Consider the following 27277-nt stretch of genomic DNA (forward strand, 5'->3'; position numbering starts at 1 on the left):
GTACGATCACGATGCAAGCAATGCGGAGGAGGGAGCATATGCGTGCACGGGCGTCAACGAGCATCATGCAAAGATTGTTCAGGAGGGAGTATTTGCAAGCATAGGAAGGTAAGATCACGATGCAAAGAATGCGGGGGAGGGAGCATATGTGAGCACAATCTCCATAAATCATCGTGCAAAAAGTGTGGGGGAGGGAGCATATGCGAGCATGGGAGAGTTCGATCGCAGTGCAAGGATTGTGGAGGAGGAAGCATCTGCAAACATGGTCGGAGAAGGTCACGATGCAAAGGATGTGGGGGAGGGAGCATATGCCAGCATGGGCGGCAGAGATCACGATGTAAAGAATGCGGGGGAGGGAGCATATGCGAACATGGACAACGGCGATCTGGATGCAAGTCTTGCAGAGGAGGAAGCATATGCGAGCATGGAAGAGCACGATCACAATGCAAGGAATGTGGCGGAGGAAGCGTATGCGAGCACGGGCGGCAGCGATCGCAGTGCAAGGAATGTGGTGGGGGGAGTATATGCGAGCATGAACGAAGGCGATCACAATGCAGGGAATGTGGGGGAGGGAGCATATGCGAGCACGGGCGTAGACGATTGATATGCAGGGGATGCAAGTGACTTTGGGAGCTTCTTGTTCCTCCCGTATCTTGATACAAGAACTCCTTTCTGGTCGACTTCAAGGCAGGAGGAACGAGGGACAGCTATCACTTCCTGGACCCTCAATCGTTTCCTATGTACGCAAAAATAAGGCAGGCAGCCTCCTTTGATGGCGTGATGCAGCTCTCGATGCGTTCTGTGTGCATTTTGCTTCAGTAAACGTGTTTCACATTTGTTTCTTGCTTACATGCTTCTACATTCATACAAAAATGTCTTGTTTCTTAATCATGTATTCAATGATCCTGAGAATTTTCATGATGATTTGGTGCCAACCAGACTGGAACACAACCTCACGTCAAATCCGGTTGCTCTTCGAGCTGTCTGAGAATGAGATCCGCTCAAATCCCTGGTTGAAGTCACAGAGTTGGCGGGGTTTACCAAGACTGAAGCCAGTCAATATCTGTCAAATCTACATCAATTCTTTCTATTTTGATGATGGCTAGGCTGTAGAATGCTATGCCAGGAGGATTCAGTGACTTCAGAGCTCCTGTGATTGATATCCAGCGGCCAAGTTGAGCAAAAGTAGAACAGAGCATTGAAAAATAGCAAGAAAAGAGGGAGGATGGGGAGGGAAGGAAGAACGAGAGGTATCAGAGAGACGAGCAAGAAGGAGAGTATAAAAGAGCATGAGGGTTGGATCAGGATGCGAGGGATGGAAAGGACATAGTACTCTCTGCACATACAGACAGAGACAGAAATTGAAGAGAGCGTCCGAGATGAGTTAAGAGGAAAGTTTTGGGAATCAAATGGCTCGCATAAATCATCGGATCTATCTAAAGTGGATTTTCTTATATTCTCGTTTCATACGATGTGTTGACCTGAGCTCCAGCAGGTGTTGACCTGAGCTCCAGCATAGTCACATCTCGTAGCACTCCCGCAGGCGTACACATGTGAGCTTGACAAGTATCCGCTGCCTCCCGACACCACCGTCACTGAGCTCCCAGTGAAGTCGAGGATAGCCGGCTCTCCTCCCTCCAGGCTCGGCTCGGCATAGAGTCGACCAACACAGTCCGAGTACACGTTGGCGTTCGTAGCGTGTGTGGTTGCGTAGGTTGACCGCTGAGCGCGGACAACCGTGAGGGTATTTCCAGTGACAGCCGAGACCTTCATCACCTCATTGTCAATGCGGATGAAGCTGTTTACCGTGATGTACGAGAAAGCAGAAGTGAGCTGCAAGGAGGATGCAGATGCAGTCAAATCAGAGCTGAGCATGGCTGGTGACTGCACTCCGGATGCCGCGACTGACTTGATGGAGTAGCCCAAGATTGGAGAGTAGACCTTGGAAGGAGCCCCCCACACGCTGCCCAGGCTAGAAAACTGCTTAGTCACCTTGTACGATGCCTTGGTTGTCAAGGTCGAAGATGAATGAATGAATGCAGTACACTTAGCCCTTTTGGTGAAACTGAAATGGGAGGCAAAGAAGAGGATGAACCCGGTTTCAGAGAAGAAACGGGTGGGCAGGCGGCAGCAGGGAGAGACACAGACTGATATTTCTCAAGGTTCTCATGTTTGCCCGCTGAATGACAGAGGTGGTGGAAGGGCATGCGGCAGGTGCAACTCATGGCGGATACATTCAACCATTCGCATGAAAGTCACCATGGTCGCATGGAGGATCGGTTGCGCGCGCCATAGGGTTGGTTCAGATACATATTACCAAAAATGGCAGGAAAAAAATGGCAGGAAACATGTGTAAATATGGTAATACGTATCTTTATGCTTACGATTTCATCATACTAGGCTTTTTGTATACACGTGCGAAATGGCAGACGATGCTGAAGACAGTGGAGTTGTGGTTATGACTGAGGGTAAGGACAGACTCTTCTGCCGAGCAGGTTTCTCTCGAAGAGGTTCCTGAAAATCTCGCCAAACATTGATATCAATGTTTTGCAAAGCCAAGTCATTGTCTAATGCACGCAGAACTCTCCTACAAGCAGAAGCATCTGGCGACATGTACTGGGCAGCGCTAGTAGTGGATTCTTGCGGTCAGCATGCGCCCTATCCGGAGTACTCGTTCTGCTTGATCCGGAATACTCGTTCTGCTTGATCTGCAGTACTCGTTCTGCTTGAGCGCAGGTGAAGAGAGCGTGCATGTGGATACCCCAGGATACTCTACCCCAGTGTGAATCTGCTGAAAAGGACCCCTCTGGAGGTCTTTGTTGCAGGAACCGTGTACCCGTGGTGGCTTACAAGCTGAAGAGGACGGGAGAGTCTTGTGGAGTACAACCCGTTGGAAGCAGCCTGCTGGCATGCGAGGATGGGGTTCTCTACCCTGCGAGAGAGCAAGGTTTCTGCTCGAAGGGCTGACGGGATGTTCAACATCTAGAGAAGAAAGCTTGTCAACTTCCAAGGAGAAATCACCCCTACTTTCCTCGGCCAAGAGACGGGTATTCCTGTCTCCGTCCTCGAAGGTATACAAGGATCATTCTCGTCAGAACTAAGTGGTCTTCTTCCCCTTTCGTGTGTGAGCCACGTCTGTTTATGCCACATCAGTGTGTGTGGGTTTGTTTTGTTTGTTGAGTCAGAATAAAGAGAGATAGATCTCCTTCTGTCTTGCTGAAGGTCAATCCTGTAAAGCTTGGTGCTGTGAACACAAAGCCTGGGGATAAATGGTGATCCGATTGGGTTGAAACCATCTCTTGAGAGTATCACTGACAGCTGAGGTATCGCCACAGAGTAAGTCCCAGTTGGCATGGTCGTACACTGGCATATGTAAATATGTCATCATACTTCCATCGAGGGGAAATTTCTTTGGCGACAAGCAACCATTGCCCAAGGACGAGATGATGTCGAAGATCACATCCTTGATTTCGAGATGATGTCGAAGATCGTCAACGCCGCAGGAGGATACTATTTCAGTCTTGAGCCTGTTGACCCTAAGCAGCATGTGACTCTGTTCACGCCGAAGTCTTTGCACCACTAGCTCCTTGGCATGTTGGAATGGCATTTGCCATTGTTGTATCCATGAGGATCCGGAACCTCGGATACTCGTCGGATACTCTGCCGGATATTCCCTAAATAGGCGGACGCATCTCGTGCGGACGGCCTCCTGAATTTCCCCCACTTGCATGCACAGTGAGTGTGGTGGTTGTGCGTAGTTTACCTCCTAGTAAACTTAGAGACTTCTATTTCCTGCTTCTCAATCTTCTTCATCCTTACCTTACTCGTGTCGTTGACAATCTCTGTGTTGTGTATACAACATTCTGGAAGCGAAGTGGTTGAGCCATGATGATATTCGGTGCCAGTCGCTTCTTACGCGATATGTGGTCTTTGTGAGGGTTGAGGCTCTTGTTTCACGTTAGTGTATGCGGGTTCTCGCCGCATTATCTCGTGGAGAGCTAAATGATCGATATCACCGCACAAACCAGATATACAGTAGAAAATCTATTTTGTTTTTCTGGCTTAAGAAAAGTAAAAAATAATCAAGAAATGCTAATCTACTCTATAGAACTGAACGATCCACCTCGTCAGATGAGAAGTTTGAAGGTAAACAGAGCTTCTGCAATCCTGTCTAACACCTACCTATCGCTGCTGCGAAACTTTGTAAACATGCCTTTTTCATTCAAAAATTCGATCTGTTCACCGTGCTTCAGGATATGATCTGATTTGATCAAATCAGAGTGTACCTTACGCACACTTTCTGTTAAATCGTCCATTCAGGTCTTGTTCCAGATGAATTCGGCTGATCGACTAGTCGAATGGAGAAGCATGATACAACGAGCAGGAGATTGCAACAAACTGCGTGATAAAGCAGGAGGGAACCATCTTGATACATCTTTGCACATGTCGGGCAGGATCATGGTGCCCTCCTGGGCGACTCATGGGAAGGCCGTCTCGCACCGCACGGGGATCACGTCCTCCTTAGGTTGATGATCTATACGAACATGCCCGATCTCATCATGAAATCCACGCACTCCGGGTGGAGCAGGGCCTGCTGATGCTTCCAGTTCTCCTTGCAGACCTGCTTGAAGTCGGGGCAGTGGATGATGCTGTTCATGCTGTGCCTCAGGGTCTTATCCTTGAAGCACATGTTCGACCTCAGGGTGGCAGGCGGGGATTTCTACAGGGGTGGCCCCTCGTGTTATGGTTTTCCATAGTGTGATTTTCGGCTATCCTGCAAGGTGCTCCCTCCACATCGCTTCCATGCACACGCATGGTGTCGTTGAGGCCAGGCTCGACTCTCCCTTCCCCACACCGGCCTTTGACCCTCTGTACTCCTTTGTCGTCCTTGAGGAAGAGGTGTGGGACAGCGAGGCTAAACTGCGAGCAAGTGGACGCCGTGAGGGACTGGAACAGGGTGGCGGTGTTTGTCTTTGTGTTCAATATGAGCGGCACCATGAGGGTATTCCGCATACACATCCATGGGATCGTGATCGAGAAGAAGCTGCATGAGCTGGACAGGGAGGATATCGGGCCCGGGATACTCGTGCACGATGTGGAGTTCATCCTGGATGGCTTCTACTTCTACACTGCCAAGCCCGAGCACGTGATCATTTGGGGCCCGTTCCACAGCTTGGAGGAAGCATTGTTCTACTATGAGGAGCAGCGTGGGTTCACGGTGCACAACATGAGTGTGAAGGTCGTGTTGGATGAGGGGTACAGCTCTAGGGCGCTCTTCCGGGACAATTACCATGCCTGCCTGCAGAATGGGGGCGGCATATTCGAGAATACCAGTCACGTCTACCATATCATGGGCAACCTGCTGCATCACGAGAGGTCGGACTCAGTGTTCTTCAAGGGTTCAGCCACACCAGCGATATCAATGGCCTTCTGGAGGAGATGGCAGAGCCGCTTATCGTCCAGGCCGGTTTCGGTGTGAGGATGAACATGTTTGTCGCAAGTTCTTTCACACACAAGACGGAAGAGTCACAATAAATCATGTTTGAGGCTTCGATTGAGTATGATAGTACTGACGATGCTGAGTCAAAAGCAAGAAGACAAGTTAGAGGACCCCGAAATGTGCTTGTCTGAAATATCATCTCCAGTCGAGTATCAATTAATGATGATGTGCAGTGACGTGCAGTGATTGCAATCCTTCCGGAGAAGTAGCTACAAATGCACACGGTAATACTGATCGTCTTCGATCATGCACTCGACTTTCTCGATGCACTTTCAGCCTTCATCCAGTGATTTCTAACGAAGTTGGAGAGAGCTCCCTCATTCATTTGACAGCAACTTAGGGCATGTGAAAGGCATTGCGGCTTTGTTATTTCGGGCTCGTAATTGATCAAATCAAAACAGAGACAACTGATGCAAAGATGAAATAACAACAGAAGACTTTTCGTGCGAAGAATAAACAAAGAAAGCAGACACCTCATCCTGTTTCTCAGGCGATAGGCTGCATGCCCTTGCCATGGCTGTAGCACCAGGCGTTGATGATCATGTTGTCCTTGGGTGGCAGGTAGGGATCGCTCTGAGAGGAGACTTGGTGGATGGAGACCTTTTCCTTATCCTTCAGCTCTTTGATGGACTTCCATGTAGAAGTGAATCGCCTTGTCCCCTGCTGTCTTGAGCTCTTCCCCCTCACCGCTATGCGTGGGTCTCCTTCTCCGATAACCTCATCGTCACTCTCCCACACGTACTGACCCGAACCAAGCCTCCAGATAGAGCTCACGGTTCATGCAGGACTGCACCATGTCGCATGAGAAAGCGATGAGACCCTTTGCTATAACGGTTGTTGTATGGAATGTAACGTCCAATTCCTCTTGCACACGATACATGAGCATGAAAGCGCTGACGGCGGCCGTCGGAAATGGCGTTCGCTTCCTGTGCTTGCTCCTTCCTGCTGCTTCAGTAGTCCTCCCCTCCTGCTGCTTCCTGCTGCTTCAGTAGTCCTCCCCTCCTGCTGCTTCCTGCTGCTTCAGTAGTCCTCCGCTCCTGCTGCTTCCTGCTGCTTCAGTAGTCCTCCCCTCCTGCTGCTCCCTGCTGCTTCAGTAGTCCTCCGCTCCTGCTGCTTCCTGCTGCTTCAGTAGTCCTCCGCTCCTGCTGCTTCCTGCTGCTTCAGTAGTCCTGAATAGGACAGAGATAGCTAGTAGAGGGATTGGAGATAGAGTGGAGATGATGAGAAAAGACTCAATTGTATCATCAGAGATCAGGACTGTCGAGATCCACAGGAGAGGAGCTATTGGAGATGCCCTTGCAGCAGGAGGTATGAAGTCGCGGTTGCACCAGTGACTGACGAGGAAGGACTGTGAGGAGGAGGAAGCACAGAAGACGGGAAGAAGTAGGCAAAACTAAATGAGGAAGAGTAGGAGAAGGCAGGACAAGCAGCAGCTCCAGAACTTCAACGCTTCTGCTTCTCCTCCATGTGTCCCCTCCATTCGCTCCTCTTCCTCAACTTTCTTTCTGCCATCCTCCGCTCTCTAGCTCACCTATGCATGCTGCGCACATGCTCGGAGGGAACCTTGAGCGATGTCCTTCTCCTGGTCTTCCATGTGCCTCCCCTGCCGCGATGTCGTTTGTCAGAGCTCATAGGAACCGAGCCCGAGTCAGACAAAGGTTTACTGGAAAGAAAGGACAGTTGGTCTCGTACTCGTGTGTGAAACTGACTTCTCTTGGATACCCCAGGATACTCTACCCCAGTGTGAATCTGCTGAAAAGGACCCCTCTGGAGGTCTTTGTTGCAGGAACCGTGCACCCGTGGTGGCGTACAAGCTGAAGAGGACGGGAGAGTCTTGTGGAGTACAACCCGTTGGAAGCAGCCTGCTGGCATGCGAGGACGGGGTTCTCTAGTACAAAATTACATCATGCTCAACTAGCGGGTGCTGTTGCCGTGGTCGTTGTGGACAATCAAAATACCGACGTGTTCACTTCTATTCTGAGGTCACAGAAATTGATTGCAAAAAGAAATTGACTGCTGCTTATAGAGTGGAAGAAGGACCAATCTCCTCTGGAGTGGTGCCAGATGGAAATCCTCTCGTGCAAGTCAAGCTCCCAGCAGAAATGATTTTGCAAGTGAGCTGGATTCCTGCGTTGATGGCATCTAACTGTTCGTGTTGCTCATGCAGAAAGATATCTCGCTGCTTCAAGAAGTTGCCACTCACATAATTGCATTCCCACCCGTCCAGCCTGGAACAAATCTAGGCTACAGGGCAGGAATTGTAGGCTGTCCTCGCTAGGAAAGCAAATTCGGGATTTCTAAAAATGAGGCTAATGCGTTGATGAAAGAATTTTTTAACGCAAGGAAGCACGAGTGCCTGCAAGACCAATCTGTTAATCAACAATCACCTGTGCAGAATCCACTGCAAGATCCAGAATCCTCGGATAACATATTGGTATTTTTCCTGGTTAAGGAAGTGAGTGCCAGTTCAGAAATGACCGATTTGAACAGGAGAATCATGAGACGAGTGATTGGAAAGATCAAAGGTATCGCTGGACAACAGAATTGGGAGTGGATAAGATATCGAGCATCAGCTGTGCTCGAACCTCTATGCCTCTCAGGTGGGAGAACAAATCACCACGTTCCTTCAGACAAGCAAGTATGATCCTATCAAACCAACGGCGAAACTCGAGAATCCGGTTAATCATTCCTATATGAATTTTGGAAATGTGACAATGTTCGGTACCTACAGGCAAGTGTATGAGGGCTCGTTTGTATGCGGTCTGAACATATCTGGAAGGCTTGTATGGGCTAGACCGTAGTTTGCAGACATGCCTCTATGGAATGCAGATCAGGTAAACGAAGAATCATTTCTGTGCAGTCCATGATTTTCTCAAAGGTAGCTGGAAAGATTGTTGCGGTGAAGACAGGTCCTAAACCTTTTGATCCGCCTTGTAATTACAGCAGAAAACTTCACTTCTGTTAAAAAGCGGGAGCGATTGGCCTTATTGTCTTGGATTGGGATCCTTCAAGCAAGTTCACGATGATTCCTAAACTTGAAACAGGATCTCAGAATGATGACGGCTGCATTCCTTTGCAGATCGAGATCCCCTGCTGTATGGTGCTAAATCAAGCTGAACCATTGTTGCAAGAAGGAACTAAACAGGCTGAAGAGTGGATGAACGAATTTCTAATACCCAGGAAAGAGGAAAGGTCTTCTGAGATGAGGATGATTGAGAAGAAAACAAAGAATCAGAACAATTTCGAGAAGAATTAGGAGGAAAGGAGTGGATTGACGGAAATGTGTTTTCAAGCTTGATTCCTGTCACAGAAGATGAAATGGATGGTACTCATTCAACGAGATACGAAATCACTAAAGAGATCATGTCAAAAATCACTTATTCACAAAAAGCTGCACAAATATTTCCGACACTGATGAATATCTAAAGCGAATCGAGGCACAGTTCGGAGGCTCCTACTCAAAATTGAATTCAAAAATTGTTCATGAGGTTCAGACTGATGCATGGATCGAAATGTTAAGCATTGACTTTGAAACCAGGACACAGGAAACTCTCCAAAAGCGGACGATGGAATCTCGCCAATCACCAGCCGGATTTGAGATAGAGCAGCCAATTTCTCCTCAAGAAAACTCTTGCAAGCGCGATGTCAGTGTACAGTGTGAAGCACAACAGAACAATTTCTGGGATAGTATCTTGTTTCAAAGCATATGGTAAGATTCGACATTGCTTTCAATATTCGCCGTAATGTTACGTGCAGGTCACCTGCAAAACGAGGATAATGCCAAGTCCCGTACGTTGAGGAAAAGAATAAATTTCTTGAAATTCCATACTGACCAAACTAAAGTAAATATATCTCAAAGCACAAGCAAAAACATTGAAAAGCATTGGAAGGGACTGGGGAAGGTTTTTGGGGAGGGTGTAGATTCCTTCAGGAGCACGGCACCTCCACGTCTATGAGTAAATCTCATAACTTGTTGACGACAAGGAAGAGGTCCAGTAGTCGAATTGATTTTTCATTTTAGGTCCTTCGAAGGTCGCCTTTGTCACACCTGAAGCCCAGCTGCATGGTCATCGCCAGCACAGTGAAAAGATCTCCTGCTGCCGAACTCACTGCATGTAGCGAAAGGTCGGTTCCACCATCATTTCCATCTGTCATCGTGACAATTCGTGACAGATTCAACAGCTGATAGATGTTCGAATGACATTCGAAGAGAAACGAAAGAAGCCCGTTTGCTGAGAAGTAACGAAGACAAAGAATTGACTCATGGAGACATGGAGACCTACAAGCAGCTCATCAACACATTCACGCAGACACTCACCGCGAGGTTCATCGAGCGAGACAACGAGCTAGCAAGGAACAACCGGCCCTGCAAGAAGCCCACCGACCTCATCCGATCCATCAACAGCATCGTTGACAGCATCAAGTTACAGAGAAAAGTCTAAGATACATCAACAGCATCGTTGACAGCATCAAGTTACAGAGAAAGGTCTAAGTCCTCACACACACAGCCTGGAACGCCCTCTCTGCCGAGAGCGAGGCAGGTTGCATCATGCAGTCCAACCTTAATCTCAGGGATGGCGCATACCCCGGGATCAGGAAGCTCAACGCCAATGACAACCGGACCATCGGGTACGTGCTGATCCTCAAGAGCATCATCCGGAGGAAGAAGACGAGATCCTCTCCCTGCTACGCAAGGTGGTGCGGCATCCCGAGAGGACGACGATGAGGACGGGACGAAAGGAATGCAAGGCCCACCAGGCACTCTGTCCTGTCACGCCCTGGCAACCAAGGCCCTAAACCATAAACCTTAAGGCCGTCACCAACATTGAGCAGATGCAGAGGATTCAGAGGCACCACAAGCAGCAAATGTACAGGGCTGTATCCATCAACGGCCAGAATATGGCCCTGATATTCATGAGATTTATGCAGAGAGCGTATGAATTGTTCAGAAATCTTCAACCATGAACAAACAGAGTGGGAAGACAGGTTTGTGGTAGATGCAGCAGTGAAAGGGAATAGGAAGGCGATTGTTTGCCAGATGATATGCTTCGTCCATTGCAAGGAGGTGCTACATCATCAGAGATTCACATTCAGACCGAGATTTATTCACCCCGCGGTCAGGAATTCCTCAAACAGCTCCACCTACCTCCAGGCTGACACGCTGACAACTACATCTCTTACCGCCAGCTCTTCTATCCTTGGGGTTGATGTGACACCAACGCCAACACCAACCAGAGCCAAAAAACAGTGTCTGGAACGACAACCCTGACATCTGCAACTCCATTGCAGGCAGCGAGCGCGAGTAACGTCGGGGTAGTTGTGGGTTTTGCGGTAGCAAACGTGACGAGAGCAGCATCTCTTGTTTGCCACATAAATGTATGGTGAGATCTTAAAAGCATTCCAGTTCCCTACTGAGGGACATTGTCCGTTCGTGAGTTGATGTAGAGGAGATGAAACTCTCGAGATAAAGGAATCGTTCCCAGAAAATAGCAATTTGAACAGCACAGTTAAAGGGAAGAAACACAGCTACAGCTTTCAGACATTTGACGGTATCTGAATACGAACGTCAACCCCGAATCACTCGAAATGATCTCTGGGCATTTGACATCTTCCTGCGATGATTGAGTCACTTCAAGTATGGTTCAAATCCTGTGTAGTAGAACGTTTTCACTCTCACCAACGGCAGAGAGATCTGTAGGGATTTCTGACTTCAGCGTGCTGCACGTGATCTCCTAGTTGGACGAGAGGCTTCATTGACTCGCTGACTCGGCTAGGTAGTAGTATCAGATGATCTACCGCTAAAACGACAGATTACCTCGAGCCTCCAAATCTCTGTCCAGATTGCTTCCACGATGCCTTGTTTCCAATGGCTCATACTCTGATAGAGGGCCTCTTGTCTCTTTTCTTGTCTCTGGTAAAGCAATCGAGCATCACGCATAGACATGGTCACCTGTAGATCGTCCGGAACAGTCTCAGTTCAAGCTCCTTTGCAGTGTGCTTCCTGATGGGGTCGTCGGGGTAGATCCCGTCCCCCTCCAGGTTTTCCTTCGGCAGCTTAAACTCTCCCCCGTAAAAGGTTGAGAGGACAGAGGACGAGCCATTGCCGGCACAGCTACTGCCTCATCTGGACAGCTCCTCTTCCGGCAGGTCTGAAAGGAGGAGGAAGAGGAGGAAGAGGAGGAGGTAGCCAGGGCGATTGTTGTGAGGTTGCACTGGAGCGGCTCTGGTCAAGGTGATACATCTCGCCCTTCTCCGTCACCGCATGCCCCGCGACCACCACTACCACGACAGGAAAGTCACTGGCCGTCAAGTGCGAAGTACTTGAGGACGCTTTTAACGTTGCTGCTGATCTGGAGGAAAACCGTTCCCCAACCATTCCTTGGCTACTGCAGCAAACGCCGCCATGCGCTCCTCATGCCCAGGCGTGTGAGGGTCGGAGAAGAGGAGGGTCTCACAGGCAACTGCAGCACTCTCCTATGGCGGGTCCCTCCTCTTCACCACTCGATCCTCTGCGGTCCTAGCGCTTAACCCGAACGGCATGCTTCTGTTGGGATACGAGGTGGCATCCTCCTCAGCATCGCTGTTGCTGTACACCACATGGACCGCGTCCCGAGTCCCGACGAGCAAGGAATAAGACCCACTCCACCATCGAGCTGGTGCGCTTGCCGCTCTTGTAGTTTTGTATCCTCCCATACGCGTACCAGTAGAGCGAGGGAAAGCCCATCACTTGCATTGACTGTGAAAGTCTCGGTTCGTCGATCGCATCCATCTTAGCCAGCATCACGTTGACTTTCTCTAAGCGCAGGAGGGAGGCAATCTTGTGGTAGATGGGCTCAAACTTCTGGCATTGCCCGCACTATTGAGCATAAAACTCCACCAGCATGTGCCGTGCCCTACCGGCCACAACGTCCCATTTTACTTGTCCGTCCCACGCTCGCACGTTCCATCTTTCCTGCTGTATCCTCTGTTTCCTCTGCCTCTCCTCTCACCTTCATCGCCATCGCCACCAAACAGCTATGTCGCCAACAGTCGATGTGTCACCATGGCTGTCTACAACCCACCCTCCTCTCTTGGAGAGTTTTGAAACGTCACTTCTAATTCTTGAAGTACCGGTTTGTCAACGTTCTCCTGAGTCTCCCGCTGAGAGATATCAGTGATCTCACAATGCAAATGTCTTGTGAGTGTACCAGATATGTCTAGCGGATGTTCCAGGCAGCGAGCGGCTGGGGATCTGAAATCGAATATAGATAACCTTTTACATGTCGGGAGACGAAAGAGCTGATGATTGTTAAAATATTCAGTCAATGAACATCCATCATGGTTGGCTTCACGACAGGGGTATGGGCGGACAGAATAGTCCGTGTCTGGTATATTGGAAGTAGAACGAAACTTTTGATAATTGCGTTGTCCAATCTTCTCGTTTCTGTGGGAATAGTGAAACGGTTTGATGGATTTCATCAATTTCTGGGCAGTCAAACGGAATTGTCTGAGCTTCAACTCTAGATTGAATTGGAGATTTCAATTGACCTACTTTGGCAATTGAGATGATTTGGCAAAAGCATGTCTCGTGCCAGCTCTCGTTTTTCATATAAGATCTCTCATTCCGCCAAATGAGAGATGAACCTTGAGGCTGTCTATCGCACCAAGGTTCCTCCTTCAGGGCAAGATAGTCGTTTGAAGATGGTCGTTTGACGCACTGTCACTGGCTTAGTGACCTTCTGCCTTCAGCTGACTTCCAACTAACATTCAACCATCAATATGACACAGATTCCTTTCTCTCTTTCAGATAGTTTACAACTTACTAACTCAGCTGGTCCTTGATATTGTGAACTCTAAAAATTCCGAAGCAATTCGCAACGCCATCCAAATGCATGCATCTGGAAGAAGCTTGCGACGCTTTGTAAAACGTGGCTTGTTCACCTCCATTACACCGATCAAACATGTTGAAGTGACAGTGCAAGTGGTATTCTGCATTCTTGATGCCTATTTTCACAGTGATTGATATACCGATGTTTGCTTGTGTTTAGCCTACTGCTTTCGTTTTGCTTCTTATGCACAGCAGGTCGTATTTATCTTTGATTTTTACTCACGAAGAAAAAACAGGAAAAGAGATGAACAGGCGTAACGGTCCGGTCAGATCATGAAAGAACTATCTATTCAACCTACATTCCATACGCCATCGGCTGCTGACCGTAGAGAGGCGTCTGGACGGGCATTGGAGCAGCAGAGGCGTAGTCGACAGGGAGAACGGGATAGGTCTGTGGGAGATATACAGGAACCATCTCCTCAAGGGGAGGCTTAGCTACAGCAGCCGGGGCCAGAAACTTGTATGCCAAGAATGCAAGGAAGGCAGCTCCGACCACTCCTCCGACCACTCCTCCGATGATGGCACCGACATTCGTAGAGCTTGATGATGGTGTGGTGGTAGTTGTTGTGGCAGGTCCTCCTGGCGTAGAGGTTGGCAATACCAAAGAAACTTTTCTTGACTGCGTCTTCTGCAAGACGAACCTGCTGCTCGAGGATGTCAGACCAGTGAGCTGTCCTCCAAGCGCCCGAGTAGCTACAGTCTCATTGAGGTACATCTCGCTCACGGCAGAGCCGAGAGTGGAGGTGAAGGTCAAAGAGCAGGTGTTCTCAGTCGCGATAGTATAGTTGCACCTTGTTGAACTGCCGCATGCATAGATTTTAGCAGAAGACAGATATCCGCTTCCTCCTGAGACCACGGTGATGGTGGTTCCGTCAAAGTCCAGGACGGCAGGCTCCCCTCCCTCGAGGCTTGGCTCGGCATACAAACGTCCAACACAATCCGAGTATACCTCTGCATCTTGATTGTGAGTTGTCGCGTAGGTGTATCGCTGACCACGCACCACCGTGAGAATGACCCCAGAGACTGCTGTGACCTTCATGACCTCGTTGTCAATTCTGATGAAGCTGTTTACCGTGATGTAAGCGACAGCTGCTGAGAGTTCCAAGGACGTTGCTGTCGCTGAAGTCAAGGCAACTTTGAGCGTAGCTGGAGACTGCACCCCAGATGCCGCCACTGACTTGATGGGGTAGCCCAAGATTGGAGAGTAGACCTTGGAAGGAGCCCCCCACACGCTGCCCAGGCTAGAAGACTGTTGAGTCACCTTGTACGATGCCTTGGTTGTCAAAGACGACGAAGCAGTCGAGGATAACACGGGGTTTGTGGAGATAGCTGAGGTCAGAGCCTGCAGGGTCACGGCAATGCTCTCACTACCAACCACGTGATCGCCCAGCATCTGTCCAAAAGAGTCGAGGACGTAGACCGGGCTTGTTCCGTTGATGCGGTTGGAGCTGCTCTCAAGAACAGGCGAGTTTGGACGCATCAAGTCGTATCCGTCCATCCTGTCCTGGTAGTAGAGCGGGTCGGTGCTGTACTTGGCCGGGTTGTAGATCACAGGATATGACAGGGAAGGAACGATCAGGTCCGGGTTCACCCCGGTATAAGCAGTCAAGGCAGGCGCGAGGTAGTTGAGGGAGATCACAGGAGCCTTCTGAAGTTTTGTGGGGCTGCTGATCACGGCGATGCTATCGAGGTAGATCATCGGGGTAGCGTCAGCTGTGTCGGGGTTGGTGATGATCGGACGTGCGTAAAAGCCAGAGTTGCTGCCAGAAACGGACTGAAGCACGCCTGTCGCTCCGATGATGGTCTCGATGAAGAACTGTGCCCCAATCGATAGCACAATCTCGGCACTCGCGTTTGTGCGATTACTGTGGTGCCCTGCTTTCCTCTGGATGCGGTGATGGTTTTAGCTGCTTTATCGACAGTCAGCACTAACATATTCTCGTTATCAACAAGAATTTTTGTTCCTTGGGCCGGCAGCGTTCCTGATACAGTAAGTGACGTAGCAGCCGCACTGATGCCTGCCGACAAAGACTGTAGGAGCCTGCGCCGAGAGGTCTGAGTCCAAGTGGAAGCAAGGACGGTTGTTGATTGCTCAATAAAGTTCACCGATGCGCCCACCGCATGATTAGCAGCAAACGTTCCCTGGACTCCTCGAATGACACCCACAAGGTTATTTGAAAGAGACTTGATCTGCACTCTTTCCTGTCCAATCGCGACAACGTCATTTACGAACAACCCAGTTGCATCGTTGACAATCATCGATGTAGCATTGAACATAATTGCAGCTAACAGGATAGCATTCTTCAACCCTGTTCTAGACGCAACTGTTACAACATCGCTTGAAGAAGGGATACTGGGAACACTTCCGAACTGTCCTGGCTTAATGGTCAGCAGCTTTGAAGAAGATGCAATCACATATAGTCAATCTCGTTGTTAACTACCACAAAGTCTCCTGGCACAATCTGAAGCTGATCGTTCACATAGATCGAATCATATACAGACAAGACTTTTCCTGCATTGTGTGGTACTGGGCTTGATGCCCTCGTCACATTGAGTGAGTTAGAAGAAGTAATTACACTGTTGACCAGCATGAGCTCGGATTCCACCCTAACGTACTGTCCAGAGGAGAAGCCTGTGATTGATTGAACAGGAATTGTTGTGGTTACATGATCGATGCTTGACCTGATGTAAGTGGGGTTGCTGACAATGTAGATCACTTGATCTGCAGCATGCGAGGAGCGATTGGTGATGTTCGCGGACTCAACAGCCACAACACTGGACGTGGGAGCATTCCTCACATAGAGGACTTCGTCGTCTATCTGAATGTAAGCTCCTGCTGTCAGAACTGAGTATCCTGTAGTCTCAATTGAGGTTGCATTGTCTGTGATGTCTGCCGACAATGTCAGGATTGAAGAGTTTACTGTTGTTGGGCCATAAGCCTTCTGAATGTAAACTGGGCTATGAGTTTGAGTTGTAGAACCTTGTTGACCTCGTGTCACTTGAATTGAACTTTTTGTGACGTTGGATACACCCAAAATTTCGTTGTTCACGAGTAGATAGTCATCGATTTGCAGCCCCAATGCTGTTGTATCTGTGGGGATTGATGTATTTTCACTGTTGAGTGAGGCAGACAACTGAAATGCATCGGTCGCAACTGATGCTACGGTGTGGACAGGCCAATCGGATGCAGATGTTCCGAACAACCCTCTCTTGATACCGATCGTGTTGCCGGAGATGGACGTGACACCCACCAATTCCTTCACCAATTCCTTCACCAATTCCTTCACCAATTCATTTCCACTGCCTGGTCCTGTGCAGCCTCCCTGGCAACACACGCCGAGAGCATTGTCTCCATCGCATTCGTGGTCGCCCCAGCCGGCAAAAGGGCAAGTCTGCAGCGTTTGCTCGGCTCCAGTGCAATCTACATAATCCATCCAGATTGGTCCGCTTCCTCCTCCAAGCTTTTTCCACTGGACTCCCTCCGTGGGACAGCCGACTTGCCTGCACACTACTTGTGCGCCTGCATCTGAGAAGGCATCTGAATACCCGCACACCGTGCCCCACGTTCCTTCGTGATCGACTTCTACACGGCAGCACCCGTCGACGTTACAGTCAACAAGCCGAAGTCCATCAAATTGGTCAGGTACATTTGGTGATGTGTCAACATTTGGTGATGTGTCAGAATGCAACTCCATGTACTCGCCAACGGTAAACGATTTGGATCCCAAGGCAGTAATCAACATGATCTCGTTGTCAATCTGGATGTATGTATTCGCTTTAAAGCCCCTGGTCGTAAAAACTGATAGCGTAGTTGCCGTTGCAGTGATGGATGCTTGTGTTCTAGCAACTGCAGCCAACGGGTTGTACAGCCCCACAAGTGAAGCAGCGGAATGTGAAGGCGTCTTTGTACCATCTGCCTGCGTGTATCCTCTGTGCACACTCAGCGTATTGGTCGCTGTATCAACGCCTGCCACAAGCATGAACTCATCATTGATCGCAATCGAGCTCTCCACTGCAAACCCAACTGCTGATGCTACATAAACCGTCTCAAGCACGCCTGCAACAGATGCAGGTAAAGCTTTCTCAAGTGCGGTTCCTGGAAAGAACAACACGACGCTAGCTCCTGGCGAATGTGCTTCTCTTGCAGAACCGCCTAGAGCTCTCTCGGTCACAGTGATAGTGTTTCCAGTTACCGTTCCAACCTTGAAGATCTCACTGTCAATCAAAATCAAGTCGTTGGCCTTGAAGGGAGACGCATCCTCCACTGGCAATTCAATGTTGGTGGTCGCCCTGAGGTCATTAGATTTCGCTGATATCAAACCGGCTTGTTTCAAGCTTCGAGCAGCGATGTTGACGTTTAAGAATGTGTGCGGGGTAGGAACAGTAGGGTTTGAAAAGAAGTGCCTTGACTCATACAGGAGATCGACACCCGTGACCTCTCCTGCATGATTTCTCCAGACAGATTGATCCACAGACATGTCACCTGGCCAGAATGAAGGGAAAGGTCCTTGACCGTCAATCGACTTGGTGTCTTCGAAGAAGATAACCACTGTGGTGGATCCACACGACGCCCATGAGAGAACAAGAGGCTGAGATCCAAACGAGTACCCGTAGGCCCCATCGACCACATAAGGAGCATTGGACTTGCGATCCCAAGTGATCACCGCAGCACCCTGACTCTGAGCAGTTGTCAAGGTCTTGGTTGTAGGATTGAGGTAGTAAGTCTGCGCTGGGCAGATGTAGGATGGATATTCAGCAATCCGCACAGTGGAGACAGACATTCCGCCTTGAAGCGCTGCTGCAACAGTCAGGCCTGTGGTCGAGCAGGGATTGCTTCCGACGCTCACAAACGAGACTCTTGGGGCTGTGATGTACCCGGAGCCTGGGTTGACGGTTCGGATGGCAAGCTTGTACTGTGCGGCCTGTGCCGGAAGATCAGCGGCTGTGGCTGGACTCTCAGAGAGGTAGCTGTCAACTCTCGCACTCTCTACGACGAGCTCGACGTGTGCGGCGACACCTGACCTGGACGTCGGAGGCTCCACGACAACTTTAGGAGGTGTGCACGTAGCTGAAAGAAGATTTTGAGCAGAGATGTAGAAGTTCAATGATCCTGCAGATGCCATGAAGCCTCTGTTTCGCTTCGCCGCGTATGCAGTGGACGATGAGTACTGGATTGCTGACTGTCCAGATGCAACTCGCATCTGGAGCGTCTTGCGTGTACGGTAGTCATTAGAAGCTGGGTTGCTCGCCTGGCAGACCTGGAGGTTATTTCTGTTGACAGGAGAGAAGAAGGCGTTGGCGTAGGAAGGCTGAGTGCACTGACCATTGAAGCATCCGCTCTCAAGAGTAGCTGTGGCCACGGCCTGTGAGGTGATGGTGCAGGACTTGCAGTCAAATGTAACAGTGGGAGCAGTGTCGTACCCGTATCCCCCCTGAGTCATGTACACGCCGTCGATGACCAACCCAACGCCCGATGCGAGATTAGTCAGCCGAGTCATATCAATCGCAAAGTACTGCGGGATGCAGTTTCCGGTAGCACCAGTGTACCCATCCTTGAGGAAGTACCTTCCGTCACTGAAGAGGATGTCGTACACATAAGGGATTGAAGCATACCCTGATCCCTGCTGGTTGATCTGTGAAGTCTTGGATGCAACACTTGTGATCTTGATCTGTAGCTGCGTTCCTCCTAATCTTTCAGGATAGGAGAACAACAAAACGACGTTGTCGCATCCTGTTGCTGTGGACAAAGTGCCCCCCTTGTACAACAGGACGTTGGTATTCAAGGTAATTACAGCCCCAGTCGCAGTTGTCCTTGGAGGAAACGACCATGTCGGTACACCCTTGGCGGTCGCGTACATGTTGGAGGTACCAAGTGGAGATGCAGTGAAGGTCACATTGGTTCCTTTGAAGGTGTATCCTGCTCCTGCGCTGGTGATGGTTACTCCAGTCACCCGAGAGTTCATGTAGGTAGACTGTTCCCATGTGTATGCTTCAGTCTGCCCATTCGAGCAGGCTTCGTTGAAACCTACCAAGACCGGAGAGTCCATGGCTGACGTGACCGGGTTGACAGTCTTGTACGAGTTTGAAGAAGATTGGGTCACCTGATAGGGGCTCACCCCTCTGAAGCTGGAATATGAAGTAGATCCCCCAACTAGAACATCGACATTCGAGTAGCTCAAGAAAGCTTCTGCTGATGCGCTTCCACAACCTGTGATGGTGACTGAAGGGGCTGAAGTGTATCCATACCCCGAGTATGTCACGTTGATTGACTGCAACACGTTGTTTATTGTTTTTGGTTCCGCCTGAGCTTGCGCTGTGCTCGACATTCCTGCCGGAGTGTCCACGGTAACTGTCGGATTGTTGCACGTGCTCCCAGCATTTGTCACGGCAATCGACACAACGTAACCGGACTTGATCTCTGCTGAGCCACTAGCCGCTGTTTCAAGGGAAAACATGGAAACAGAAGAGAACTCAGAAGAGTAAAGTCCCGTCAGAGTGTCGGTCTGGTCCCTGTTCCATTCGTACAAGAAGGAGTTTCCTGTCTCATACCGCATCGCAATGGTAGACGAGAAGTTCTGTGAAATGTATGCATTTGCCTGTGCGTTGCATGTGGCAGGAAATGTGACCAAAGGAGCTGAGATATACCCACTTCCCGCGTTCTGTAGGACTACTTGAGACACGCTGTTTCCATTCAGCAAGACGATGGCTGAAGCCTGTGCGTTGCATGTGGCAGGAAATGTGACCAAAGGAGCTGAGATATACCCACTTCCCGCGTTCTGTAAGACTACTTGAGACATGCTGTTTCCATTCAGCAAGACGATGGCTGAAGCCTGCTGCCCCACGTAAGTCAATCCCGTCAAGCCATCAATATACGATCCCGAAGGATTGGGAGTTTCAATAGTTACAGTAGTTCCTGAGGGGCAGTTGTTTCCTTGTACTGCAACCTCAACTCGTCGTACACCTGAATTTCCCGACAACAAGAAGACTCCGTTGAAGTAGCTCGTCGTCCCCGTGCTGGTCACACACTGACCGATGAACCTCGGCGGGGTTGTGTATCCGCTTCCCGCGTAAGTGATCTCAAACTTGGAGGTGGTACCGGAGATGAAGCGAACCTCCGGCTTGTTTCCTCCCATGCTCTGAGGACCCTCCACGTACTTGATGCTGAAGTCACCGGTCAAGGTACCCAAGGTTATGACCATCCCCGACACTCCGTATCCCTTCACGTACGAGCTCTTGACTGGCAGCGAGGTAGCGAAGTAGTACCTCGTCGTGTTGGAAGCGTCGTCGGTAGATGGAGTGATGTAAGCATTGACGTCCTTGGGATACGACTTGAACCTGTACCCAGGTATGGTGATCGACACAGACTCGCCAGGCTCCACCCTCGCGCTCTTGGCAACAATCAGCTCCAACTGGGTGTAGATGGTGTAGGGCTTGTTGGCTATGTCAACGTTTCTTGGCTTGTTGCCGCTCGAGTCCACCACCCAGTACACGCCTCCTGCTCCCTGCTTGATCAAGTACTCGTTGGACCCGATCATGGCGGTCATTCCTGTGTATCGGCCAACGTTCTCCTTCACGTGGATGCTACAGTCGCTCAAGAAAGACGATGGGAACTCCTGCCCTACAAGGAAGCAAGGGGTCGGCGAGTAGTACGGGTTGTAATCGAGGATGGTCTGGGTGATAATATTCTGGTTGGCCGTAGACATGATCACTTCGAACACTGTTGCTGTCGTCACAGTGACACCAGTAGGGGCGGATGACAAGATAACGGATGGGATAGAGACGTATCCACTCCCCTGGTTGGTGACACTGACTGTTGCAACGATCATTTCGAGCTTGATAGTTGGAGCGTTGGCTCCTGTACATGTCGCAGTTGGAAAGGTCGTGTACAACCCGGGATTGGTGATGTCAATCCTGTAGCGAACGTCTGTGGTAGATGCAACAATAGACATAACAACTTCAGCCTTCGCTGCAATTAACTGAGTTCCAGCGGTGGCAGAGAATGTAATGCTCTGGCAGTTTGCCAAGTCCCCTGTATGGAGAGAGAGCCTTGCCACCTGATAAGAGATCGAAGCTGAGGCAGAGCTTCCAGATCCGGCATCTGATTGAGAGATCGTCACTGTCTGAGCAGATGCCTGTGCAGTCACTTCATAGAGTCCTGCAAACTTGACCTTGATTGCGGTCACAGAGGACCCAGGTGTTGTCGATGCTGAGAAGACGTTGTTTCTGCAAGAGATCTGCATGCCGACGTAATCGGATTGTGATGCTGACATAGAAGCGGTGTAACAAGCCTCGTGGGTGTATCCAAGAGGACTTGGTCCTGCAAACTGAACCTTCGAAAGAGTGTAGGATGCCTGATCCCCAACATCATAGTCCGACGCTCCCCAAGGGCACTGCTTGTGGCTCCAGCAGAGGTCCTTGTTCTTCTTGTAGCCGTCATCAGACGGTGACAACACAAACACTCCGTCCACGTCTGCATCCCCAGAGCGATGCGTGTTGCCGTCAGCAACATACCCCTTGGACAGATACGCCCTCGCCTTATCTTCGGAGCTGCCAAACAACTCCCATTCTAACTGTGAGGTGAAGGTGGTGAACGCCGGGTTCGAGGACTGAACTCCAAACAGAGGTCCAGACTCTTCGACTTCGTATGCTGGAAGGTTCACAAGCAGGGAGTCTCCTGCAAACAAGCGGACCTGCGGAACAATGTTCAAGACGACATCCGAAGAGGATGCTATCATCTGCAATCCGTTTGTCTGTGTTCCAGATACTATAGCCTGTGATGGAAAGTTGAATGTTGCTTGGATCGACAACGCGAGTGCGGACTGCTCTGCGCTTGGATTCTGAATCTGAAACTGAACGGTGTAGATGCTCCTGTCGTACAGATAAGCCTGCGCCTTAGCTGCAGTCACAGTTGCGGTCTCGGTTGCTGCAGGTATGACGATGACCACAGGAGTGATAGAGTATCCATGTCCAGGGTCGGTGATGGTGATCGCAGTGACCGCTCCACCCGAGATCGTTGCAGTGGCTGTCGCTCCCTGTCCCACTCCATACATCACATTGTTTGCAGTGCAAGTGGAGCTCAAGTAGAACTCAGACCCACAAATCACAACCGTAGGGGTCTCAGTGTAGCCTGACCCGCCTGATAACACCACTATCTCGTAGATGCCGTTCGATCTCATCGCGTTTACATTGAAGTAAGGGTTGTAGACAGGCAGATTGGGTGATTGCTGGTAAGTCATCTTGAACTCGTTCTGCTTGAAGGTGCATGTTGATTCAAAGTCGCTTGCATGAATGTTTCCACTCACATCATTTGCAGCTACGTTGACATACTCGCCATTCCTGCTGATCCAGCAGGTAAACGTATCAGGCGAGGCGATGAACCCAGTGAGTGAAGCGACTGTTACGGCCTGACTTGTTGTCAATGCATAGTTGGGTTGCAATTCCACAGTCATCCATACAGTGTTTGAGGTGACATTGGAGCTAGATCGAATGGTCGCATGCGGAAACGAAGGATTCACGATGTAGCCAGCGCAGCTTGACGGCTCTGACTCATACCCATAGACCCTCTTCACATCATCTTGCTTCATGGTGTACGTCTGTACACCAGGCGCTGCACTCGGAGCGTCGCTGGAGCTAACAATCAACGACACTGACGGACAGGAGCCCCCGTTCTTGTAGGCAGAGTTCTGATTGATCATACGGAAGCAGAACTTGTACTTCGTTCCGAGAATCAATGTCTTGGTCACAAATTGAAACTGAATCTGTCCGTTGCCATTGTCGTAGTCTGCTTTGTCTGCGATGTTGTTACCAGAAATTGTGGTGAAGTAGCCCCTCAGTGAAGTGCTTGATAGAGGATGGATTCCGTACTCATCGTAGAAGTCAACTGTGGACGTGGAGGTAAACATCGGCAGTCCAGTCAAAGTAAACTTAGTCTGTTTGACAATGTTCTTGTTTGGTCTGAGGGTGACACATACAGGATTGACTGCACCTGGCGCTGGATACAACTGGCCGATCTCGTACTTGTTGAGCAGGTTGCTCGTCAAAAACAATGGATGTTTGTAACTTGACAGCGGAAGAGTTGCCGTCTGCGATTTGGTCTGTTCATCGTCCGCAAACGACGCGGAGATAGATACAGCGGGGTTGGACTGCTGGGTTTGACTATTCACAAAGGCATATTGAAGCACATAGGTCCAGCCAGCCATCATACAGTTGGTCGTCGCTCCCTTGATGGGCATCTGACAAGTGGAAGATGAAGGAAGGTGAATGATCATCTGACCGTTGGACTGAGACCACTCAGTCTTCTGGATGATCGGAGAGTAGTAGTCTGTTGACGCCGGTGATAGTGCAGTCAGAGATGTCTGCGTGGTGTCTGTTCCCGTCAAGCCCGCAATGGTGATGGTTGCACCGTACCCATTCAAACCAAGATCAACATTCGAGCGGAGAGAAATGGTCAGTACGTTGTTCTCTTGGATCAGAGGCGTCTGCTGGGTGATCAACCGGGTCAAGAAGCCCTTGTCGTAGACCTTCAAGGGACAGGCATCTCCGTCCATCTCTCCATCTTGCAGGGCACGATTCACAGGAGACACAACCATCTGTACTGTCTGTGTGGCTGCATAAGACACCTGGCTGTTTTGACTCTGATACAAGGCATTGAAGGTCAGAGTGACTGTTTGACATGGCTGGGCAACCTTGGAGTTCTTCAGCGGGATCGCAAACTTGATCTCGTGATTTGCAGGAAGATTCTGAGCCGGATTCAAGACAAGTTTGGCTACTCCAGCAGCAAATTTTGCAACTTTGTTCGGTGATCCGGCTGTGACTGCACTGGTAAAATACGCAGTGGAGGCTTGTGATGGAGTTACAAGCGAGTGAGCGTTCCAATCAAAGGATGGACAGTGGTCAATGTCAGGGTTGGAGTTTTCCTGAGCTTGGCTTCCTGATAAGCCTGACAAAGTGATGGATGCCTCATTGTACTGGTCTGCATTCAGATACGTCTGAAGGTTGAAGTTGGTCTTCAGAGTTACACAGATGTAGTTGGTGACGTCAGGTCGAGTTGTAACTATTTGATGAAAGATGGCTTCTCCACCAGCCCCACTGATCCTCCGAGGTTCGTGACAGCCTCATTCTGAACCAGGTTCGGGCCAGTCGTCAACGACACTGTCATGGTACAGGCGGAGTTCTCCTTGTCTGATACCCTCCAGCTCCATGCGAAGGCATAGGTACCTTCTGCTGCCAGAGCCTTTGTCAAGGTCAACTTCAATGTTCCAGACGACTGGCTCCAGTCCATTGTTGAACCAGTGTATCCGAGACTTGGATCTCCAATGTCAGTCTCGGTAGGAAACGAAGAGGTTGAGCACTTGCTAGTCAAAGGATTGCCCCCAGCAAACCTGTTACCCACCATGTTTACCTTAGTTCCAAACTCCTGGGTCCCACACAGACCAGTGAAGGTGAGGATGGAAGATGTCTGGATGTCGAAGTTCGGGACCAAAGTCACAAACATGTTTGATAAAGAGCCAGTATCTGAGGAGCTCTGGAACATAGTTGCCCGAATCTTGTTTCCGACTGCTTGGAGAATCTCAGTTGATGGGTTGAACGTAACAGGACCAAGTGTAATGGACTGTCCAGTTGCTCCTGTACAGAAATCGGAGATCTGACAATACTTGCCCGACATCGAGATCGAAATGGACTTCGATGCCGCTGAAACAGTGCCTGGCGTCTTCAGCTGAAACGAGAAGATGACAACCTCGCCTGCTTGAATGTACATGCCAGGAAGAAGTTGGAAAGTCAAGGTTCCCGCTGCTTGAACAAAGTCTCCTTTGCCAAGTTGATTACCGTAGCTGATGGATTGGAATCTCGTTACATTTGTTCTGATACAATGACGTGACTTGATCTGGTAAAAGAATTACCGGAGACCCAGTCAGCGGATTCCAGACTCAAGGCTGGAAGAAGAAACAACAACAAGCTACTCGAGCAGCCGCACAGCAAGTTGGGAACCAACTGCCGAACAAGGGCTCCGCGTACAACAAGCCCAAGTTTCAGGGGAAACCCAACGCAAAAAACTTCCGTCAGAAAAACCCCAACTGTTCCAATGAGAATAGCGGGAACTACCCAAAGTCAAAGTTCAAAAAGAACATGACGACTACGGGAGGCAATGATTTCATTGTGAATCTTGCTGAAGCGTTAAAGCAGGTCGCAAAACGCGGCCATCATCTCGCTGAATCTAACGATTACAGCACAGATGAGGAAAATGAAGAAGAACAAATTTCGGAAGGCGATGAAGAGGCTCCAACGCCTCCAAGACGCCTCCAAAAAAGATTTGCATACGAGAGCGAAATCACCGGAGTCGGTGGCCAGAAAGTCAACACATCCATGGGTGGTCTACTCGTAGGCAAGATGGAATCTGTCACCAACAAATCATATGCTTTCGCGACCCTTGCAACAATCATCCAGGACAAGAACGCTGCCTGTTATTCATCACGGGAGCGTAGCAAAAGGAACTCACGGTATCATCACTGCAAACAAGGATTTCATACCATTCTAGTTTTGCCCTAAGACATATCTATGGTATGTCGAAATCAAACCGTCAGATGAACAAACTAATCGACTCTTCTCGTCAACAAACTCAATACAATGGGATAAGAAATCCTTGCTACGAGAAATACAACAAGGAGAATTTCCTCTCAACTCTAAACCGCGATCAACAAACAAAAACACAGAAACTAAAAAAGAACGCAAGTACCTACTACACCAAGGTACCGAACTTGAAAACTCGCGCAGATGGGGAGGGAACAAAGTGTACTACGAAGCTGCGAAAGCTTTCCAACCGACACCTATGAAATCCATACCCATAAGCATGCGGGAAACCGAAAGTGATCACTCCAGCTCAGAAGAAGAAAACCTTACTGAAGAGTCAAGGATAAGTGTAACACAAGATGCTATCGACAAACAGACCAAGGACTACTTCACAGATCCAAAATCATTCGCGGATATCGACGACTTCACGAATACAACGATGGAAGAATTGGATGAAAATGACAAAGAATACGAGGAGCAACTAAAACACGACAAGTCCGACCTCAAGGATATCTACCTCTATTCAACAGGAGAAAGAATACGAGGAACTAAAGCCTCAGCTATCCTCCTGAAATGGCATATCAACACAACCCAACTTGCAGACAGAATTGACGGGATGGAGGAACTGAGGAGACTCAGCAAAAAGACCCCACTACCAACTTGTCATACTTGTCGCAGAGCAAAAAGCAAAGCGGCTGCATTACCGAAATTCAAAGAAAAGAGATCTGACAGCCGGTTCCATCGACTTCATGGAGATATGAGCACATACCGACTAAGGTCCATCGAAGGAGCAAAATACCTGATGCTATGGAAGGACAGTTATAGCTCATTCAAAATGCCAGTCGGAATGTACAGCAAAAAAGGTTACAGAAAATCTCTACGTCTAGTCACACGCAGATACAACAACGGGGTCTTCCCCAAAGTTGTACGCGTAGACAACGGCGGTGAGATGACGTCGAAAAAATCTCTGAGAATGTACGAAAAGAACAACATCTACCTGGAACGGGCTGCACCCTATGAGCACTGGCAGAATGGCAGAGCAGAATCTGGGATCTATTCATTAGACACCAGAACCCGACTCGCCATAATCCACTCCAACGTGCCGAAGAACCTGTGGCTCAATGCAATCTATTACAACGCTGAAATCGAAAATGCATTCTTATCTATGAGCAGAGGATCAGACATGAGCTGCTACGAAGCGTTCACAGGGAAAAGACCAAACGCGGAGAAATTTCACCCATTTGGATGCCTGTGCTATGTCCATGTGTTAAAAGACAGGAGATTAGCGCAAGGAAGAGACAAAAAGCTAGGACCTACAGCAGAAGTCTGTGTATTCCTTGGAT

The 27277-nt window shown here is 49.5% G+C and overlaps 7 protein-coding genes across 7 annotated transcripts in view; 4 read left to right on the plus strand and 3 right to left on the minus strand.

Moving 5' to 3' along the window:
- Nucleotides 1-1557, plus strand: part of GUITHDRAFT_158550 (hypothetical protein) — a gene marked incomplete at both ends in the record, with an annotated part of 5339 nt that extends 3782 nt beyond the window's left edge. Inside the window, 2 exons of the mRNA XM_005824751.1 lie at nucleotides 1-620; nucleotides 1515-1557. The exon at nucleotides 1-620 is cut by the window's left edge and continues 36 nt beyond it. Coding sequence (XP_005824808.1) covers nucleotides 1-620; nucleotides 1515-1557 — 663 coding nt within the window. The remainder of the gene's footprint in view (nucleotides 621-1514) is intronic.
- A 3256-nt stretch (nucleotides 1558-4813) lies between these two features.
- On the plus strand, nucleotides 4814-5479 carry GUITHDRAFT_144665 (hypothetical protein; the record flags this gene model as incomplete). The annotated part of the gene is made up of 1 exon (XM_005824752.1): nucleotides 4814-5479. One exon carries the CDS (start codon nucleotides 4814-4816, stop codon nucleotides 5477-5479), a length of 666 nt encoding a protein of 221 aa, XP_005824809.1.
- Nucleotides 5480-5986: 507 nt separating this feature from the next.
- On the minus strand, nucleotides 5987-6296 carry GUITHDRAFT_115970 (hypothetical protein; the record flags this gene model as incomplete). Its single annotated transcript, XM_005824753.1, has 2 exons — nucleotides 5987-6241; nucleotides 6294-6296. 2 exons carry the CDS (start codon nucleotides 6294-6296, stop codon nucleotides 5987-5989), a joined length of 258 nt encoding a protein of 85 aa, XP_005824810.1.
- A 3267-nt stretch (nucleotides 6297-9563) lies between these two features.
- GUITHDRAFT_115971 (hypothetical protein) lies at nucleotides 9564-9942 on the plus strand (the record flags this gene model as incomplete). Its single annotated transcript, XM_005824754.1, has 2 exons — nucleotides 9564-9615; nucleotides 9674-9942. The coding sequence occupies 2 exons, from the start codon at nucleotides 9564-9566 to the stop codon at nucleotides 9940-9942; spliced, it is 321 nt and encodes a 106-aa protein (XP_005824811.1).
- A 2192-nt stretch (nucleotides 9943-12134) lies between these two features.
- Nucleotides 12135-12356, minus strand: GUITHDRAFT_60898 (hypothetical protein; the record flags this gene model as incomplete). The annotated part of the gene is made up of 1 exon (XM_005824755.1): nucleotides 12135-12356. A coding segment is annotated over one exon (222 nt), but the record flags the coding sequence as incomplete, so codon positions are not given.
- A 4367-nt stretch (nucleotides 12357-16723) lies between these two features.
- On the minus strand, nucleotides 16724-16957 carry GUITHDRAFT_52901 (hypothetical protein; the record flags this gene model as incomplete). Its single annotated transcript, XM_005824756.1, has 1 exon — nucleotides 16724-16957. A coding segment is annotated over one exon (234 nt), but the record flags the coding sequence as incomplete, so codon positions are not given.
- Nucleotides 16958-25236: 8279 nt separating this feature from the next.
- Nucleotides 25237-25913, plus strand: GUITHDRAFT_115974 (hypothetical protein; the record flags this gene model as incomplete). Its single annotated transcript, XM_005824757.1, has 2 exons — nucleotides 25237-25241; nucleotides 25283-25913. The coding sequence occupies 2 exons, from the start codon at nucleotides 25237-25239 to the stop codon at nucleotides 25911-25913; spliced, it is 636 nt and encodes a 211-aa protein (XP_005824814.1).
- Nucleotides 25914-27277: the final 1364 nt, after the last annotated feature.

The sequence above is a fragment of the Guillardia theta genome (assembly GCF_000315625.1).
Source record: "Guillardia theta CCMP2712 unplaced genomic scaffold GUITHscaffold_90, whole genome shotgun sequence".
NCBI lineage: Eukaryota > Cryptophyceae > Pyrenomonadales > Geminigeraceae > Guillardia > Guillardia theta.